The 20,507-nt window shown below is 41.6% G+C and overlaps 1 protein-coding gene across 1 annotated transcript; it reads left to right on the forward strand.

The window, feature by feature from the left end:
- Window positions 1-1,237: 1,237 nt before the first annotated feature.
- Window positions 1,238-19,532, forward strand: LOC146625105 (leukocyte elastase inhibitor-like). The gene is made up of 10 exons (XM_085362666.1): window positions 1,238-1,259; window positions 1,966-2,147; window positions 14,448-14,633; window positions 15,127-15,267; window positions 16,082-16,199; window positions 18,091-18,233; window positions 18,614-18,691; window positions 18,837-18,926; window positions 18,998-19,178; window positions 19,306-19,532. Exons 2-10 carry the CDS (start codon window positions 1,971-1,973, stop codon window positions 19,530-19,532), a joined length of 1,341 nt encoding a protein of 446 aa, XP_085218792.1. The 5' UTR covers window positions 1,238-1,259; window positions 1,966-1,970.
- The last annotated feature ends 975 nt before the right edge of the window (window positions 19,533-20,507 follow it).

Genomic DNA, 20,507 nt, shown 5'->3' on the forward strand with positions numbered 1-20,507 from the left:
ATATTTCTGAAAGCATTCTCTCTCCCTCCCTCCCTCCCCCTCCGTGTGTGTGTGTGTGTGTCAATAATTTAAACCTGTGAAGAATCATTCCATAGAAATACCTGATTCCTGGAACGAGCTGAATGACCACATGGCTGTTTTTTCAATGTCATTGAACGTGCCACATAGGTTGACACAGAGAATGAACTCTCCAAGTCCACTTTGACTTATCATGTAGCAAAATCACACACACGCCACACACACACACACACACACACACATGCACGCACACACACAAACTTATTTTTCTAAAGCTTGCACCATAACAGATTATGTTATGCAAATCAGTGTGGTTGGTTATGGGTAAGGATGTTTTTGAATTCTGAAATAAATCAGAGTACTGTGGTGAATAACCGCAAAGACATTTTGCACTTTGTCATTTTTGTCATCATGTAGTAGAGGGAGAAAAAAAATGTGTGCAAATATGGTTTAGAATACATCAAACATTATCCAAATATTTTCAGTGTAAATGGACAAAAGAGTCCTTTCAAATGGCACCTACTGGAGCGCTTCCAGTCTTTCTTCTTCTTTTTTTTTGGATCAGTCATTCTGTGATGAATTTAAACGAGGAAAATTTTAAAGAGCTTCCCTTTCAATGTCTTCTTTAGTAATGATCTCTTTGTATGATTGGTCATCACGCACCTACCCACCAGACAGACTCCTGCATGTGGAAAATGTGACTCATTTGCACAGCATCTCAAACACACCTCACATATAAACATCGTAAACAAAGAACAATTTGTATGGAGCTGCTTCTGAAGATTATTAAATAAACTATCAACTATTACTTGCACTTTGTCTTCTTCTTAGCATCCATTTATCCATTCATCCCTTTTCTGTATGAGTTTTTTCTTTTCAGGGTAACTTGAGGAAACGGGTCCAAGACACACCCATTGGCACTAGATGTGCACCCATCAGGGTGGGTGCATGTTTCACTAATGGGTGTGAGCTCTTAATCATTTCTCAAGCTGAAGCCACCTACATGAGCCTGGGTGTGTCAGAGAAGGCTTAAAAACTGCGTCATTTAACTGAAACAGTCTGGATCATTCCTTGAGTCAGAGGAAGATTTTATGTCAGTAAGTAGAGGATGTCAATCATTGTTACTGGAGCGTGAGGATAAGAAAGGTAACAGAGAAAGGTAACGGTCAGACTTTACGCGACTAACAGCTCTTCTTTCATACCTTCTGATACAGTTTATCGGGATCAACAGAGATTTAAAGGTAAGTGAAGAGATCATGAGGAAAATAAGTTTTGTCCAAAGTCATTGACAAAAACTTTGGGAATGGTGCAAATTTTGTGTTTCATACATGTTCCCTTTTTATTCAGCTTATTCTCTACATGTTTCTGATGGAGAATCATAAACATTTCATAAGTTTCTTTTATTGGTAAACAAATCAAATGTGACCCTTCTTATCTTCTGAAATTCTTCCTGGCACAAGCGTCTGGGCTATATCCTGACTGAGGAGGACCCATCCCTGCCTCATCACTGCACTTTTAAGGATTGATCATAGATTATAGATCAGACTAAGATCTAAAGAGTTTCCTGGATCCAAAATATTAATTTGATTATCTCCAAGCTGCATTGTTATCACTTTGCCTTTTGCGTCATCACACTGGAAAACACACAGATTGCCACCAAATTGCTCCTGGATTGTTGGTTTTTGAGGACATTCCTTAAACAGATCACAATCAGGCAGGATTTTGCCCAGAAGCTAAAATTCAGGATACCAGGAAGAAATGCAGAATTTATAAAGAAGTGTCTGTTCTTTAAATGCTGTGCATACATTTGCTGTAAGTCTTTGAACTTTATTAAAAGCTTGATTGTTTATTACTATATAAAAAATAGTGGCAGAAAAAAGTGGCAACCTGTATCAACACGTTGATATATGACATCAGTTTAATATTTATTTATTTATTTATTTTTAGATACAATGGCATCATCAGTCCCTGTATCCAAAGCTAGCACTGCCTTCTCTCTGGCTATGCTCAAAACGTTGAGTGAGGAGGACAGCACTGGAAACATCTTCTACTCTGGTCTCAGCGTCTCTGCAGCCCTCGCCATGCTGATGCTGGGGGCGAGGGGCAGCACAGCCACACAGATGTCAGAGGTAGAATATGCACATGTTGTGAAATACATACATGTTGTGGCACCCACTGGGATCAGAGCGTCTGCTTTCAAATATTATGGGAAGTGTGTGTGAATCTGTCTCATCAAGATAAAAGAGGAAGGTGTGGTTTCAGGTGTTCGGGTAACTGAGTGCACAGTACAGTGATGTATGAAGGATTTAAAGGAGAGTAAAAGCAGGTTATTTTGTATTGAAAGGAGATAATAATAGGAGATCACAAATATATTTTAATACATTTTTATAATGGGGATAATGGGAAGGTTTGAGGAGGGTTTCTAGTGGAATTTTTTTTAACCCAGTAGGCAGAGTGGGGTGTGACAGGAGAAAGTGTCTGTGCAGGCATTCATTACTCACTTGGTTTCCCAGTGTCAGCAAAACAGGTAGGGAATGCTTGTGTTGGCTGAGGTTCAGGAAAGGAATAATGAATTCCACTGCACTGTGAAGCATGACATCAAACAGGAGACTTTGAATTTCAGTCAGGACAAGTTCCCGATTAGCTACTGGAATTAGACAAGAACAAGCCCAGGCAGGCTTTTTTCCCCCCTGTTAGTGTTTGCGACTTAAACACAAGTTGATATGGACAAAAAAATTGACAAACATAAAATATAATTGTTAACTTCTCAACCAAAGTTGTTAAACTATAATACATTTTCAACCTTTATGTTTTTTACTGTGTAAATGACAAAAATGATCAGCCTTTACCCTGCCCTGCTTTACACTACGTCCCATTTTTCTTTTTCATATTTTTATTGAGAGACAAGTGTACAGTGGTTTACAATGACAATACAATCTGTTCCCCTCACATATTTTTTTAGTTTTTCTTACATGAACAGATACGATAACACACACACACACACACACACACACACACACACACACACACACACACACACACACACACACTTAAATAAACAAACAAAACAAAACCTAATAAGTAACCCAAAACAAACACAAACAACAAACCCCAAAACAAACACAAAAAAAAAAAAAAGGGGGGGGGGGGGGGGGGGGGAGAGATATGATATTAATCAGCAGGTAGAGCATTTAATGACTTGCAATAGTCTACGAAGGGGCCCCAGATACGATAAAATTCTCTGTATTTGCCCTTCGCCACAAGGCCTATCTTTTGCAATTTAAGAAATGACATCACATCTCTAAACCAAAAAGAAACTGAAGGTGGCTTTGAAGATTTCCAAAGGAGTAAGATGCAACGTCTAGCCAAAAGTGATGTAAAGGCTAAAATTTTGAAATGTGTAGGGTCGGTTAGACCAGTGTTGACTGGAAGCCCAAAAACAGCTAGAAAAGGGTCCATGCAGATTTGGGTCCCAAGAGCCTTGGAAAGAATAACTGAATACTGACTCCAGAAGCCATGGAGTCTTGGGCACAGAAAGAACATATGGCCTAGGTCACATGGGGTGGCATGACATCTCTCACACTGATCCATCACTTGTGGGTAAATCTCAGACAGACGAGACTTTGAATAGTAAACCCTGTACAACACCTTGAACTGGATAAGTTGTAACCTGGCACAGGACATACTATAACGGACATTGGATACTGCTTTCTCCCATTGCTGATCCGAAAAAATTACTCCTAACTCCCGCTCCCAAGCCCCCCTAATTTTAGCAACTGAATGGACATTTAAATCCATAAGTTGTTCATATATTAAAGATATAATTGAATTCTTATTGGGTTTAAGGGATAAGAATTCCTCCCATGGTTGGACATTAGGAAGAAGAGGGTAGGAGGGGAAGAGAGCAGAAGTGCAATGCCGTGCCTGAAAATAACGGAATAGATTGGTAGCCGGAAGATTTGTTTCTGAACACAGGTCTAAAAAAGTTAAGAAAGTGCCATCTTTATAGAGATCCTTAAAGGTATTAATACCATGATGCTTCCACTGTACATAGGTACCATCAATGAGGCCAGGAGTAAACAGATGGTTCTGCGTGATGGGCATCTGTACTGACGCAGAGATGTACTTAAAATGACTCCTGAGTTGTGACCAGACCCTTAGACTAGACTGTACCACGGGATTTTGGGTGAAATGAGAAGGCTTAAGTGGTAGTGGAGAGAACAATAAAGCTTCTAAGGATGAGGAAGTGCACAACAGGCGTTCCAGTTTACACCACAGCAGTTCTTGAGATTGAAGCTAATGGGTCAATTTGTGAATATGAGAGGACCAATAGTAAAATAAAAAGTTAGGCAAGGCAAGACCACCATCAAACATCAGTCTCTGCAATAATGATTTCCTCACCCTGGGGTGTTTCCCTCCCCACAAAAACGATGTAACTAGCTGGTCTAACTTTTTGAAAAAAGCTTTAGGTAAAAATATAGGAATATTCTGAAACAGAAATAACAATCGAGGCAAAATGTTCATCTTTACAGCATTGATCTGACCAATTAGTGACAAAGGTAGTGAATTCCATCTCTGAAAATCTGATTGAATTTGAGTCATTAAAGGGGAGAAATTGGAAGAGTATAGAGAAGACAAAGTACGAGTCATGTTAACTCCCAAATATTTAAAGCCGGCAGGGCTAAGTCTAAAAGGAATGTCAGATTGTTTAAGTGTAAGACTTAAAGAATTTATGGGGAAACATTCACTTTTAAGAAGATTTATTTTGTAACCTGACAGAGAGCCGAACTTGTTTAATAGAGACACAATCGATGGTATGCTAGATAAGGGAGCAGAAACATATAGAAGCAGGTCATCTGCATACAAAGACAATTTTACGTCAAGGCCTGACCGGGAAATACCACGAAAATGAGGAAGGGCCTTCAAAGCTATAGATAGGGGTTCAATTACAATAGCAAAAAGTAGGTGGGACAGGGGGCAACCCTATCTCGTGCCGCGTGACAATGAGAAGTAGCCAGAGGAAACACCATTTGTCTATACACTGGCTTGGGGTGCCTTGTACAACAGTCGAATCCATGAAATGAATCTGTCCTTGAAACCAAATCTTTGTAAGACCGCAAAGAGAAAGCTCCACTCCACACGATCGAAAGCTTTCTCAGCATCAAGTGAGATAACTACTTCTGAATTAGTGGTCGAGTGTTGGGAAAGAATGACATTCAAAAGCGTGCGGACATTAAAGAACAGCTGGCGGCCTTTAATAAAGCCATTCTGTTCATCTGAAATAATAGTAGGAAGAACCTTTTCAAGGCGAATTGCTAAAATTTTAGCCAAGACTTTAACATCAACATTCAGCAGTGAAATAGGCCTATATGAGGTGCAAGACGTAGGATCCTTACCCTTCTTTAAGAGAACAGTAATTAGTGCTTGAGACAATGTAGGGGGCAATAGACCACGTTCAAAAGATTCATTATACACTGAAAGAAGTAGTGGGGCTAACTTGTCTATAAATGTTTTTAAAAATTCAACTGAAAACGCGTCAGGTCCTGGTGCCTTACTATTGTGCATGGTCTTGATTGCATGCACAATTTCATCCAACCTAAAAGGGGCATCTAATTGTTCAGCTATAACAGGATCGACAGTGGGCATTATAAAACCGTTAAAAAAAGAATCCATCTCAGAGGCGTCAGCAGCAGATTCAGATTCATATAGGGAGGAATAATACTTCTTAAACACCTCATTTACTTCCTTTGAATCAGAGACCAAGTTGCCTGCCGCATCTTTAATTTGAGAAATTAATCGAGAAGAGGCCTGACGTTTTAACTGATGGGCCAAAAGCCTTCTGGGCTTATCACCATGTTCATAATAAGTCGCACGCGCACGAAGTAAAAGACGTTCAGCATCTGCCGTAGAAAGTAAATCAAATTCGGTCTGCAAGTCAAGTCGTCTTTTATGCAAATCAGGAGTGGGACTGTCAACAACCTGTCTATCTATGTCACAAATTCGTGTAGTCAAAGTTTGAAGTTTGGCTTTGTGGCTTTTAGTGGAATGGGCAGAGAAAGAAATTATTTGCCCGCGCACATATGCCTTGAGAGATTCCCAAAGCAATGACCTCATAACAGTATCGCTGTCGTTAAACACCATAAATTCATCAATTGCAGATTTGATAATGGTAACAAACCCCTCATCCGAAAGCAACAAAGAGTTAAATCTCCAGGGTGAGGAAAAAGAGGACTGGGCTATGAGCTTGATGTCAACGCTAAGTGGTGCGTGATCGGAAATGACAATAGGATGATACGTAGATGACAGTACTTTTGGAATAAGGGAACCGTCCACAAAAAAATAATCAATCCGCGAAAAGGACTGATGTACCTGAGAAAAGAAAGAGTACGCTCTGGTGGTAGGGTTAGAAAACCTCCAGGGATCTACAAAACCATTCTGAAACATAAACTCCGAAATAGACTTGGACATAGAGGATTGGGTCAGGGTCCGAGGATTCGAGCGATCTAAGGCAGGATCAATAACACAGTTTAAGTCACCACCCAATATCAAAAGATGAGTATCAAGGGAAGGGAGACTACTCAAAAATAGCATCATCTGTAAAACCTGGATTATCAAAATTTGGCGCATACACATTGACTAAGAGGACGGGTACATTGTACATGGTGCCTACAACAACCAAATATCCCCCGTTTTTGTCAGCTTTAATCTCAGAGGCTGTAAACTGTACCCTTCTGTTTATTAAGATCGCCACCCCCCTGGCTTTTGAATTAAACATTGAATGGAAAGTATGACCCACCCATGGGCACCTGAGCCTAAGATGATCCCGATTTCGCAAATGGGTCTCTTGCAAAAACATTACATCACTCTTTAAACGTTTAAGAGGCGAGAATATTTTAGATCGTTTAATTGGGCTATTCATACCTTTGACATTCCTCTTTTTTTTCTTTTTTTTTTTTTTTTGCCTGTCCCATTTGGTTCTTTAGCCATCAGAATTGTTGTCTGAAGACCAACAAGGATACCCAATGGATTTAGTTTGCCAAATGGATCATCGTGGCATTGCCGTATTGGTCCATTTGGTCGATCTTTGTTTTTATTATTTATTATATTTTATTTTCAGATGTTACAGACGGGACAGACATGAGTGAGGGATAGGAAAGGGAGAAAGAAAGAGGAAGGAAAGGGAAAACAGAAGGGGAGAGGGACAGTGAGAAAGGGGGGGAGAAAAAAAAATAAAAATCTCCTGGATCACCTGTTGAGAGAAAAATAGAAAACAAGCAAAAAAAAACAAAGCAACATACTAAACACAACACCATCGCATTAATCTAGCTAAGTGTAAACAGCAGTAAATACTAAATATTCAATGTTGTTGTGCAGCACGCAGGACAGATGTGCTTCGAAGTAGCGGCCAAGAAAGGTGTAATTTGGGTCTACGAGCAGTGAACACCCGTGTGCATACCTGTGTGGATCAGCGCGCTTGTATTCCGAAGGTTTCTCCATGTAACGATCTGCTAGGGAGTGTGGGGGGGCCACAGCCCCGTCCTCCAGGGTGTGAAGCGGGTATGGAGGAGATCAAAACTCCAGACATCCAGAGGCCCCCAGAACACAAGAGACCATGGAAGACCAACAGAGGGGCAGCCGCGCCACTGTTCCAGTAAGAGCTGAGGAGAGTCCCAGATGAGGGTTCACTCAGCAGCCGCGGAGCAGAAGCCAGGGGGGGTTGCAGTGACGCGCCCGTGAGCTCCGCCGGCCCCCAGCTGTGCCTGAGTGACCGAGCCCCAGGCCGAGAGGCCGGGGGCACCCCACCTCCGAAGGGGCCCGAGCGAGCCCCAGGCTCCAGGCCCCAATAAGCGGCCGCCAAGGAGTGAGCCGGTGTGTACCCGGACGCCCACCCCCAGACACAAAGAACCACCAACGCACCGACACCTGAGGGAGTCCGCCACCGGCAGGGGAAGTGGTGGTGGGTGGAGATAGGCCTCCAAACCTTGGAGGGCCTGAGATGTCCCCAAAGAGGTGGCGTCTGATACCCAACCTGACATATAGACACAGACATACAGGCACACACAGACACAAACATCCATTCTCACCCTCATGCTCTCATGTGCACTTACTCCACACTCAACCAACGTGGAGACAGACATAAAGAGACGCTGTACACACGATCACACTCCCCAAGCATACTCTACAAACCGGGTCTAGGTACCCTTGCCCCTGGAGGGGGGAACTGCACCCAGACCCAGGTGGTGTTACCCTTTTCCCTGCGGTGGGGAGAGGCAGACCACCCCGACTCCGTAGCAGCAGGGAGGCCCCACACCCCAGACCGCAGTCGGACGGCCAACTCCTCTTAGCCCTCCCGCTCCAGCAGGCCGCAGAGAACGGGGGTGGGAGAAGACTCCAAACCTCCCTCCACCCGCTCATTGTAGTGTTGATGCATGTGTGTTCTAAGGTGCAATCTTCAACTGGTGGGGGAGATGGTCACATCTTGCAGGAGCTCTCCTCTCTTCAGGAACTCTCTCTGCAGGAGGGGGAGATACAGGAGAGGTGGAGGAAGATCTCAGCCTGGGTGTTTATTGTCTTATGTAGTCTGGAAGATGAGTGGATGGTGGGGTGGGTGCAGTTTTCTCTGTGGTGGGGTTGGGTGGACTGTCCCGGGCTCTGTGGGGCCGGGGGGCGCTGCTGCACTGGGCCTCGGTCTGGATGGGCCTGGGCCCCCTTTCCCTGGCGGGTCGCAGAGTATGGGAGTGCCTACTGGGGTCAGCGGGGGAGCTGGCCCCAGGGAGGGGTTACCTGCCCCTCCCTTCCTTCCCTCCCCATCTCCAGCTGCCTCCCTCTTCCAGCTCCACCACAGCCACCCACACATGCAGGGCCTTGGAGTAGGGGTATGTCACCAGGGTGCAGAGGAGGCTACCCCCCCCCCCCCCCCCCCCCCCCCCCGTCCCCTTCTGGCTGCCTCTGCCTCAATTTTATCCCACAACTTAGACATTCACATTATTCACACTCTCATTACACATACATATAGGATCTTGGGGGTGGGCACAATCACGGAGTCCAAATTACCATCAGGGTGTACACCTCACCCCTGGCGTCGTTGCCCACCTCTCAATTTTAAATACACTTAGACATTAAGGGCTATCAGGAGGGACTATGCGCTTACCTGCTGCTCCCTGGCAGGTAGCTCCATGCCCTCCTGGGTTTTAATTGTACCTTTGACATTCCAAGTTAAAAATCTAATACCACTATTGCCTAAGGACTGACCTGAAGTACTGGTCATTGCAGAAAGATAAAAGAGAAAATACTTATTTCTTCACCCCCAAAGAAAGAACAAGTGGGAAAAACACACTCACACAAACACACAACGCAAACCCACAACAACAGAAGTACAGCTTCAGAATAAAAATAATAATAACACGTCAAATGCACCCTCCCGCCTCCCCCCTGCACAGCAAAAGCCCCCATCCCCAAACGATGGAGACGGCAGTGCACGCTCCCACCCGGAGCAATCTGAACAAAAACGCTCCCGACTACGAAACGAACCGTGTCAAACCAAAGCTCCAACAGAGTCATTTCTCAATAGATTAAAAGGCACAAATAAAATAAAAATAACCCAATTATATTTTACTATTAGACAGGTAAAACAAAACAAGTGTTTGGCAGAGTAACAAACTTAGCTTACCACAATGATGTTTGGATTTGGATCATGCGCTATTTCAAACAAACAAACATTGTCCCGCTATATTTTTTATCGCGTGGTTATTGTCTTAATATATTCCTTGGCCTCATCTGGCGAGACGAAGTCGCGCTGCATTCCTTGATAAGTGATCCGTAGTCTTGCCGGATAGAGGATCCCAAATCGGACTCCCTGGATGCCGCGAAGCTGGCGACGGACCTCATTGAAAGCCGCACGGGCCCGCGCTGTCTTAGCGGTGTGGTCGGGGAACACAGAAATGGTCATATTATTTATCTGCACCCTCTGCAGCTCCCTGGCCTTCTGGAGAATCCTAGCACAGTCAGCGTAATAGTGCAGCTTCACAACCATAGCACGGGGGCGTTCACCGGTGTTAGGTTTGGGGGCCAAAGTTCGGTGGGCTCTGTCTACAAGCGGCTCCTTCCCAAGCTGAAATGCCTCCATCAACAGCACGGACACATCTGTAGCGGACAGGACGTTCTCCTCTGGCACACCAACAATGCGTATATTATTGCGGCGAGACCTGGACTCCAAATCCTCGCATTTATTCTCCAATTTGGCCAACTCCTTTGACATCGCATCCACTTTGGCTTGGAGGTGGACAATATCATCCGTGCATGTGGAGAGAGACTGTTCCATCTCCGTAACTGTGCTTCTGAGGCCAGCGAATTCCTGCCGCATGGTAGTTATATCTGAGGAAAGGTCCGTTTTTAGTTGCTGTATGTCGGACCTGATAGACGTGAGATTCTCCGCAAACGCTGTCGTCAGTTCCTTTTTAAACAGTGCTGAAATTTCTTCACTAAGTTCAGAGAGGAGTTCAGCCTTCGTGAATTTTTCCGTATCGACGAGCGGCGTGTCGGGTGACCCAGGCAGTGGCGAAGTTTTACCACGAGGCGGGGATGCAGTGTTAGCAGCAGGCCGCAAGTTTGGCTGAGAGGTGCTTGCGCTCTTATTAACCTTACGCGACATTGTAAACACAAAAAGCAAAAACAGTCTTGTCTCGGAACTAAACAAAAAGAAAAAACCCGTCAAAATGTGCCTGGAAATGCTAGATAATAACTAGACTCTGCAGGAGCTACGCTCGGTGCGACCTACGCCATAGTCACATAAACCGGAAGTCCCACTACGTCCCATTTTTAAGCTCAACATTCTTGTTTGAATATTTTAATATTATCTGTAGTTCCATCCCACTTGTCAGATTTAGACCTAGCATTGCACAAATTTGATGAACTAATAAAATATATTGTACTGAATAAACAACTCGGCATTATAAGGTAAATGAATTTCAACCATTTCGACAAGTTTACTTATCTTAATGAATTAAGCTCATTCTATTTTGCCTAGGTTGCTGTTTTAGTTCAGTGTTTCTTAGATCTCTTTGTTTCATCACCCTCTCTGTTTAAGTCTCCCTCCTAGGTTTGTCATGTTGAGTCTGCGTGTCTTAACTTGTCGTGTTTCTTGTCTGCATGTCCTGTGTTGTCAAGTTCGTGTCATATCTCCATCCTGTTATGTTTCCTGTTTTATTTTGAAGAGATCGGGTGTCCCATGTTCATTGTGTTTAGTTTCACTTCCCGTGTGGCATCATTATATTCATTCTAATCAGCTGTTTCCCCGTGTGTTTCCGCTTCCCCTGATCACCTCCTGTGTGCACTTAATGGCTGTATCCCAATTCAAGGTCTGCAGCCTTAAAGTACGCAGCCTCAACGATCCTCAAGGGCCGCATACTTAAAGACCGCTAAGGCCGGAAGTGCGAGGCTTGTGAAATGGGACGGTCTAGCCGCCGTTGCGCTGCCCAGGTTGCCTAGCAACCATGATACTAACAGCTGGAAACGTGTCATACAACTTTGTTTGACAGAAATGAAGGAGAAAATCTTTTGTTCATTTGTTTGTTTGTTTCTACAAGAGCTTTGATCATTCTCTGTAAGATTAAGCTCAGCTATTGAACGGCGTATATTTTAAAGTAAAGGCTTTAAAACCAAGTTAGTACAAACGTCACTAATGTTACATAACTTTGCCGACATGTGGCCAACAGTAATGTTTTAATGTTCTTCATTATTAAATATCTGCACATAAATAAGTGACAAAATATTCAGTACTTAAAGTCTACTCTTCGGCCGCCCCTCATCCGCCGTTTTTTTCGGCAAAATTATCCATACCCACCGCCGCGCTATGCATTCTGGGATATGTTGGGCCACGAAGTCTACACCGCCACGTCCTTAAAATTCAGGGAAATGACGGACGCATTTGAGGGCCGCATTTCGAGCAGCCTTCGAATTGGGACAGCCTTCGTCGCGTCGCGGTGACGTAATCGGCCTTAAAATGCGGCCTTTAAGGCTGCAGACCCTGAATTGGGATACAGCCAATCTGTGCGCTTTCATGCCTCATCCACTTTTAAAGGTTTTTCATGTTTATTTTCTCCACGTCACATTTTTTTATGTTTAGGATATTTTGTGTTTTCTTTCTAGTTTTCTCCGGTTCAGGTTATTGTTTAGCTTTGAATTGATTTCGCCTTTTTATTTTTGTACTGCTTAATCAGCCATAATAAATGGCGCTTTTTCTGTTAGAATCAAGTTTTGTTTTTGCGTGTCTGCATTTGGATTCTCCTCCTCACTCCACACAGTCAGCTTCCGCACAACTGTGACAATAATATATAATGTTCCACATAGAGAAACAATATATATTTTTACAGCCTTGTACTCCTTAGTAACATTTAAAGGCAGAGGTTTTACTCATAATGATATATTTCTACTGCACAGTGCTGCTATTTACTGAAGAAGTGAACTGTAATTCAATTCAATTCAATTTTATTTATATAGCGCCAAATCACAACAAAAGTCGCCTCAAGGTGCTTCATAGATACAGAGAAAAACCCAACAATCATATGACCCCCTATGAGCAAGCACTTTGGCGACAGTGGGAAGGAAAAACTCCCTTTTAACAGGAAGAAACCTCCGGCAGAACCAGGCTCAGGGAGGGGCGGGGCCATCTGCTGCGACTGGTTGGGGTGAGAGAAGGAAGACAGGATAAAGACATGCTGTGGAAGAGAGACAGAGGTTAATAACAGATATGATTCAATGCAGAGAGGTCTATTAATACATAGTGAGTGAGAAAGGTGACTGGAAAGGAAAAACTCAATGCATCATGGGAATCCCCGGCAGCCTATGTCTATTGCAGCATAACTAAGGGAGGATTCAGGGTCACCTGCTCCAGCCCTAACTATATGCTTTAGCAAAAAGGAAAGTTTTAAGCCTAATTTTGAAAGTAGAGATAGTTTCTGTCTCCCGAATCCAAACTGGAAGCTGGTTCCACAGAAGAGGGGCATTAAAACTGAAGGCTCTCCCTCCTATTCTACTTTTAAATACTCTAGGAACAACAAGTAGGCCTGCAGAGCGAGAGCGAAGTGCTCTAATAGGGTGATATGGTACTATACGACTGCAAGGTTCCTCACAGCGTTACTGGAGGCCAAGGTAACACCATCCAGAGTAAGAATCTGGTTAGATACCATATTTCTAAGATTTTCAGGGCCGAGTACAATAACCTCAGTTTGATCTGAATTAAGAAGCAGAAAGTTAGCAGCCATCCAGGTCTTTATGTCTTTAAGACATTCCTGCAGTTTAACTAATTGGTGTGTGCTACCTGGCTTCATGGATAGATAGAGCTGGGTGTCATCTGCATAGCAGTGAAAATTTATGCTATGTCTTCTAATGATGCTGCCTGAGGGAAGCATGTATAATGTAAACAGAATTGGTCCTAGCACTGAACCCTGTGGAACTCCATAATTAACCTCAGTGTGTGAAGAGGACTCTCCATTTACATGTACAAATTGGAGTCTATAAGATAGATATGATACAAACCAAACTGTACACTGGTAAACTGTTACAGTATTGGTCCGTGCAACCGACAAAAGAAACAAAGCCCCCCCCAAAAAAACCAAACAAAACAAAACAAACAAACAAACAAAACTGCTGATGGTTATACAGGAGTATGGATTACAGAATGATTACATCAATCATGTCATTTCACTACATATCTGGCAAACAGATCATGATTTGTGTACAAAGGCTGGTTTTGCTCCTATCAGTATTATATGTGGAATATAAGTAGATATTGAAAGTGCAAATAAAAGCAGATGATCTTTGCCAAAGCAAGGGGAAAATTTGTGGCTTTAATAACATTAGTCGTTAATATTTTACCACAGAATAAAGCCCAGAAACCCAATATTACAATAATAAGCTATTATGGTGATTCAGCTAAACCATTTAGACAAAGCTTCACAGTTCAAATGGAAATAAACTAAAAACTGTTGCAAAATAAACCAGAGAGTTTCTCAAGACAAGAAATGGGATATTCTTCAATGGCCAAGTCTGTGATCACATAGCTTGTTAAGTATGTGTCAACGTCCAGTACAATACTGTATGAATATAATAATGTATTTCTACCTGAGAGTTTTTGGTTTGGTGCAGAATATGTACATGCATGGCTTCTAGGCTGCCGAATACTTTCATTGCCATATATAACATAGAGGAGAGGTGAAATGTGTCCATAACCCTCCATATTTCTTTAACCTTAAATTTGAGACTTCTTGTCATGTGGATTTATTTTTTTATTTCCAAAAGGGAAGCAGGTCACCACAGAATGTCTGCTCAAACATATTTATATCCAAATAACATGTGTAATGCATGCATGCATTCACATATTCACACACAAACAAACTATGAAAATGTCAACAGTGATTCCTCCCTCACAGGTCCTCGGCTTTACTGAGGTTGAAAAACTAAAGCCGGCAGAAGAGAAACCGACACAAACACAGTCAGAAACGTCGTCGTCGCTACAGACGCCAATGCAGACCCTGATGCAGACACGGATGCAGACGCGGACGCAGATGCAGACGCAGATTCAGCAGCAAACCAGACTGCCGGGCTACCTGCGCAAGGTGGTAACAAAGCGAATAACTGTGATCTGACAGGGAAATTCAAGGTTTTAGCTCCAGAGTATCTCACACCAAACTTCCCACCACATATATCCAACACATAGCTAACACCTTAAAACAGAATTAGTAGAAAGCAGATTTATGCAGCAGGTGAAAAGTTCAGTGTCAACAAAAGCGTAACATCATACATGTTCTAAATGTTTAACATATTTGAGCGTTTGTTGCGTCTGTTTGTCCTTTTTCTGTATTCTTTCCAAAAGATGCAGGAGGCCTTGTAAATACAGATTACTACTGAGCCCTTCAGTTCCTTAAGACTTTGAATCCAATCATTCAGTGGATGTTAGTTATGAGAAAGCTATTACCAAATGAAAACAAACTAACACTGATACATTCAAAAAGGCCAATGCAGAGTTATGTTAGCCATATTAGCTGTCTTTCATCTGTCTTTGGTTCATCGTGGCTTTATAACACGTAAGTCTTCTCTGGCTGTTCACAGTGTCTGAAACCCCAGACCGACGAGGACGATGTCCACGCCAAGTTTGCCAAACTACTAACTGATCTGAACAAGGCTGATGCTCCATACTCCCTCAGTCTTGCCAACAGACTTTACGGGGATCGGTCCTACACGTTTCTCGAGGTGTGAGAGGAAACCTGTTGTTACTTAGACTTACAATAAATGACTAACCTGTGCAGTGAGCCCTGTTATAAGTCATGAGACCAAAGCTGTGCACGTTTCTCCCTGCTCCCTGGATTTTCACTTACACAAAGTTTAGGACAGTAATGCTAATTTAATACCATGAAGTTGGCTACATCTAGTCAGTAGTAGTGGTAGTACAAGTTCACTGTATTTACTGGAAACATTTCACAAGAATATGTTCTATGATAAAAAACAGACAAGTCTTCATAAAACACAGCAATAAAATAGAAACATTTGCATTAAAACTAAATAACACAAAAACAGTAAAACTGAAAAAGTAGAACTAAACAGATAAAACTAAAATGAAATATAATCATTTTACAGTTTTATTTATTTACAGTTCATAACAAGAGACAAGGCACCATTTCTCTCCTTTGTGTTCCAGTCATCACAGCAGATTAAACTTTTAAAACATTTGCAAATAGTATAAAGAAATATATAAAGAAGTAAAACACTAATTTATTAATACTTAGAAATACTAAAATGTACATTTGTCAGCAAAAACTGCTGCCATCTGAACCGAAACGTTACAAACCAGCTTACCCACAATCTGTGTATTTTTCTATGCTGGCTACTTAAATTGGCATCCAACAAGCTATTTGCTTTAATCTTTTATTAGACAAAGGCTGACTGGTTAGTTCAAGCTTCAACTGCATCCAAAGGACTGAAAATGTTTTAACACAGTGACTGAACTTGATTGAAGTCTCCGTAGTTTGTTGAATCTGTTTCGAGTGACTTATTTTCACAATTCCAGGAATTTTTAAAAGGCACCAAAAAGCATTACAACGCTGAGCTTGAGTCTGTGGACTTCAAAGGAAATGCAGAGGAGGCCAGGGTCCACATCAACAGCTGGGTGGAGAAGCAGACACAAGGTAAGCATAATGTAACTTTAAATGATCTCCACTGTAAATCCTTGGGGATCAGTTGTGTTGTGTTCAGTTGAGACATTATTACCGGATTGTCCACCGTCCACATTATTTTCTGTTTCCAGTTCTTCCAGTCTAATTTCTATTCAGTATTAAGCAGCATTATCTCTGGGTTTTACTGTTTGGTTTCATGCTATTAATAAAACCATCACAGCAGTATGTTGCTGTAAATAGCAGGCCAATTCTTCTATTCTTATTATATTATGTGATGGGTACTTCTACTTTGATCACTTGTGTCTTTAACATATTTTTATTTTTCAGGCCCATTTAGGATTGGCTGCTATTGATTCTATATCTTTATATTATCTTAAGTGCAGCAGGAAATTCATTCATTGTTTTTATAAAAGCGCGATACAAATACAGGCCATTTATAAATCTACCATCTATAATAATAGGATACAAGGACTTTCTATGAGGGTTATAGGACTGTGGTGCCACCTGCTGGAAATGAGACAATCTTAATCCCAGTTGAAAGAAGACATTATTTTTGTAGGAGCCATTTTTGGGTTGATACCTTATGTTGCCGCTAGAGGTAACCTTTTTAAGTTTCTTTTTTTTAAACTTTATTTAACAAACAATGAGTATACAACATACGAACAGATGAAGTATACAAAACAACAGAACATGAACACAAAAAGCCAAGAGTAAAAGAAAAAGGTAACAATTATAAGAATACACATACATGTATTGTTTTGAGAGCCTTTGTGTTGGTGGAGTCTGATATTGATTGTATGTACATTTCCACATCCTTAAAATAATGACAGAAATATGGTGTTTTGTTAGTAAACTTACATTTATGGATAAAAAATGTAGCTAAAAGTATGAACAAATTCATCATAAAAAAAATTTCTCATACTTCTTGGGGAACTTAAACAAACAGAATAAAACATTTTCCCATCGTAAAGAAAACTCCCTTAAAATATGGACAATAACAAACCTGCTAAATTCCTTCCAGAATCTCTGTGTAAAAGAACAGTACCAAAAAAGATGTGTCACAGTTTCTGGATGATCCCCACAGAAAGTACAATTAGTATTTATGTCCCTTTTAAATTTGACCATGTAGTGACTGGCTGCATAACATTTATGTAGAATTTTAAATGAGACTTCTTTCACCTTATTTACAATCAAATATTTATGGGGGACCATCCAGACTGTCTTCCACTTGATATCTGGAACATATCGGTTCCAATAAGATGTTATATATGGGAGAGAGACGATATCTTCTTGGAATAAACTACGTATTCTCTTATTGCTGTTACCAAGTTCCTGTGAAAAGCAGATTTTTCCTATTGGTGACTCAGCTGGATCAGGGAGAGTGACTGAGGTAGATATTGAGCTGTCAGTGTTTTTATATAACATTAAAGTCCCTGAGGGTGTGGCACCAAGCACCACTGAGGATTCCACCTTTTTAAGTTCCTGTATGGTAGGTTTATGTAAGGTATTTAAGGTGGACGCACGTAATCAGCGTCAGGTGTGTTGTTAATCATAAGAAGGCAAAACGTTTGTGACCGCTGCGCTTTTATCTTAAAATGTTTGGAACAAAGACCAAAAAGGACAAGATAAGTACTGCTGGAGTTATTGGACTGTTTAATTAATTCATGCATACCAGAAGCATCGCGTCACCCCCGCTAACAACCACCTCAGTGGCTTCAAGCCTACACTTGAATTTTTGTTTTTTGTTCCCTGTTATACTGATCATAAAGCTTTTTCCCCCTTTTTTTAAAATAAAAACCATCTTGCTGTTGCCCTGTTTTCTGATTTTATAGCTGAAGATGTTGTACAGTAACTAGTGCATCTTTGGTAATAGTTAATAGTTTTCATAAATTCTTTTTACCAGATAAAATCAAGGACTTGCTAAGCCAGGATGCAGTGGGTAGCCTGACGAAGCTGGTTCTCGTGAATGCCATTTACTTCAAGGGCAGCTGGAACACGCAGTTTAAGGAGGAGAAGACTGCTGATGTGCAGTTTCGACTGAACAAGGTAACAGTGCAGAAAGGCAGCATAGGATGGTGCAGTTATACTTTGATCTGTCATACTACAAACGAGCTGTGGACTTTGCTGAATGAGAACATAAAGCCTGGAGCTCTGAGGGGATAAAATCGTGCTTTTAGGACGATCACTTTCCAACTTTATGCAGTTATGCAATGCAGTTTATTATTCATGTAATATCCAATAAGTTCTCAAATAAATCTCAAACAACAGCACATCACAAACTTCGGCTAACAAGAACAAATTGTGTTGTGACGTGTGCTCTACATCCAAATCCACTCAATGGCTGGAATAAAACCATGACAGAACTTTTTGAGATCATTTTGAGACTAAACACAAAAAACATTTCTCTTGTCTCCCCTATTTTTCAGAACGACACTAAGCCGGTGAAGATGATGCAGCAGAAAAGTAAATTTCCTTTTGCGACCATTCCTGAGGCCAACTGCAAGGTAACATCCATCACTTTCAGCTTATTACAGGATTTCACCAGCATGATCTAAAACTTGTCTTTTACAAATATCAGCCTAAATTTCTAGATTAGGAAGTCAGATCATCTTTGATGGAGTAATAAATAAAAACAATGTTTCTGGACAGATTCTTGAGATGCCGTATAAAGGAAATGACCTCAGCATGCTCATATTCCTGCCTAATGACATAGAAGATGATACCACAGGCTTGGAAAAGGTAAGATGCACTTACCAGTACTTTAATGTCCAGTTTCAATCAGACAAGCTAGTGACACTGTATCCACACAGCTGGAGAAGGAGCTGACCTATCAGAACTTTGTGGACTGGACTCGCCCAGACATGATGAGCCCCAACGAGGTTGATGTCAAGCTCCCTCGATTTAAGATGGAGGAGAAGTATGACTTGGAGAAAATCCTGACCAACATGGGAATGGAGAACGCTTTTGACATCTACAAGAGAGACTTCTCTGGTGAGAAATATTGCACCAATGAGACACACTGAATCAATTATACAGTTATATTGAGAGCACAAAAACTGCAAAACATCATCTGGTAAAGAAAAAAACACAACTGATTTCTGGGCTCTTCATCTACTAGGAATGTCTCCAGCAAATGACCTGATAGTGTCCAAAGTTGTTCACAAGGCTTTGGTGGATGTAAATGAAGAAGGAACTGAGGCTGCTGCTGCCACTGGGGTTGACATGGAAGTCCGCTCTATAACGATTCCCGCTGAGTTTGTTGCCGACCATCCCTTCATCTTCTTCATCCGACATAAACCCACCAAGAGCATTCTCTTTGTGGGCCGGTACTGCTCACCCGAGTAAACACGAGCTGACATTGACATGAATTAAACATAAAACATTATATACAGTATAAGATTTTGTAAGGTAAACCTAGTTCATACAAATGAAGTAAAGAAAAGTTATTAAAACAAAACGTGCCTTGCTGTTTATTCTTTCAGTGTCCCACAGTAGCACATTTCCTGCTAGGAAAATGTCAGAAGTCACATCATTTCTGTAAATTGGGAAGTAACTGTAATACATCAAGTCACCTCTGTCTCTTGTTACCAGGACTTTTTAAAATGAATGGTGCAACATGGAAAGAGGCCCTACACAAGAGTTTAGCTTTGAGCTCAATATGCGATGATCCTTTCAGCCATGACATCTCTGACATGGGAAACCAGGGAATTTGATTAGAAAATGGTGAAGGATTTTCTTTTCAGTTAGAAACTGGATTTGTGTAACATGGTGGTGAAAAGCCCCCAAAGAAAGCAGCATATGATCAGTCGCTATATTGCATTTAATACAAACGTCCTTCGTGTATCCTTTGAATACAGAACAGATCATTTCTGATATCTATGAGTAAACCCAACGAGCACGTGTCCCAAAAGACCCCACAGTGTTTTTATCTGGCTTTTCCCTGACAGTTAGTGGACACTGACAGATGTGTGCTGAATATGAAAGGAAACAAAAGAACTAAAGAAGGTTTGCAGTGTTAAAAACAAGAACTACATGAAGGTTGTTTCATCCTGCTGTAACTTATGACAGAAGCATCTTTTGTTTGTTTTTTCATTTATTTACACAAAGACAGATGTTGAAATAACAGGAGTAACAGTTTAATTCAATTGAAATCGGTCCAATCGTCTATAGTGAAATTATTGTTTTTCATTAGTTGGCAAAAGATGGGGGTTGTTGACGGCAATTCAGTGAATGCAACAGGGGAGGACGCCAGTTTGGATGGAGGGGAATCAGCAGGACAGATGAGATTTTGTTTAGGAGTCGAGTAGTTGTGTGAATGAG

The sequence above is a fragment of the Diplotaxodon limnothrissa genome, linkage group LG9 (assembly GCF_057381915.1).
Source record: "Diplotaxodon limnothrissa isolate DT_005_m linkage group LG9, D_limnothrissa_male_GT1.1, whole genome shotgun sequence".
Classification (NCBI taxonomy): domain Eukaryota; kingdom Metazoa; phylum Chordata; class Actinopteri; order Cichliformes; family Cichlidae; genus Diplotaxodon; species Diplotaxodon limnothrissa.

Excerpts from the sequence above, each read along its gene's own strand:
- LOC146625105 (XM_085362666.1), top strand. The coding sequence starts at position 1,971 with ATGGCATCATCAGTCCCTGTATCCAAAGCTAGCACTGCCTTCTCTCTG. Across the intron at positions 15,268-16,081 it reads GGTCCTACACGTTTCTCGAG|GAATTTTTAAAAGGCACCAA; the intron begins GTGTGAGAGGAA and ends TCACAATTCCAG. Across the intron at positions 18,927-18,997 it reads ATACCACAGGCTTGGAAAAG|CTGGAGAAGGAGCTGACCTA; the intron begins GTAAGATGCACT and ends GTATCCACACAG.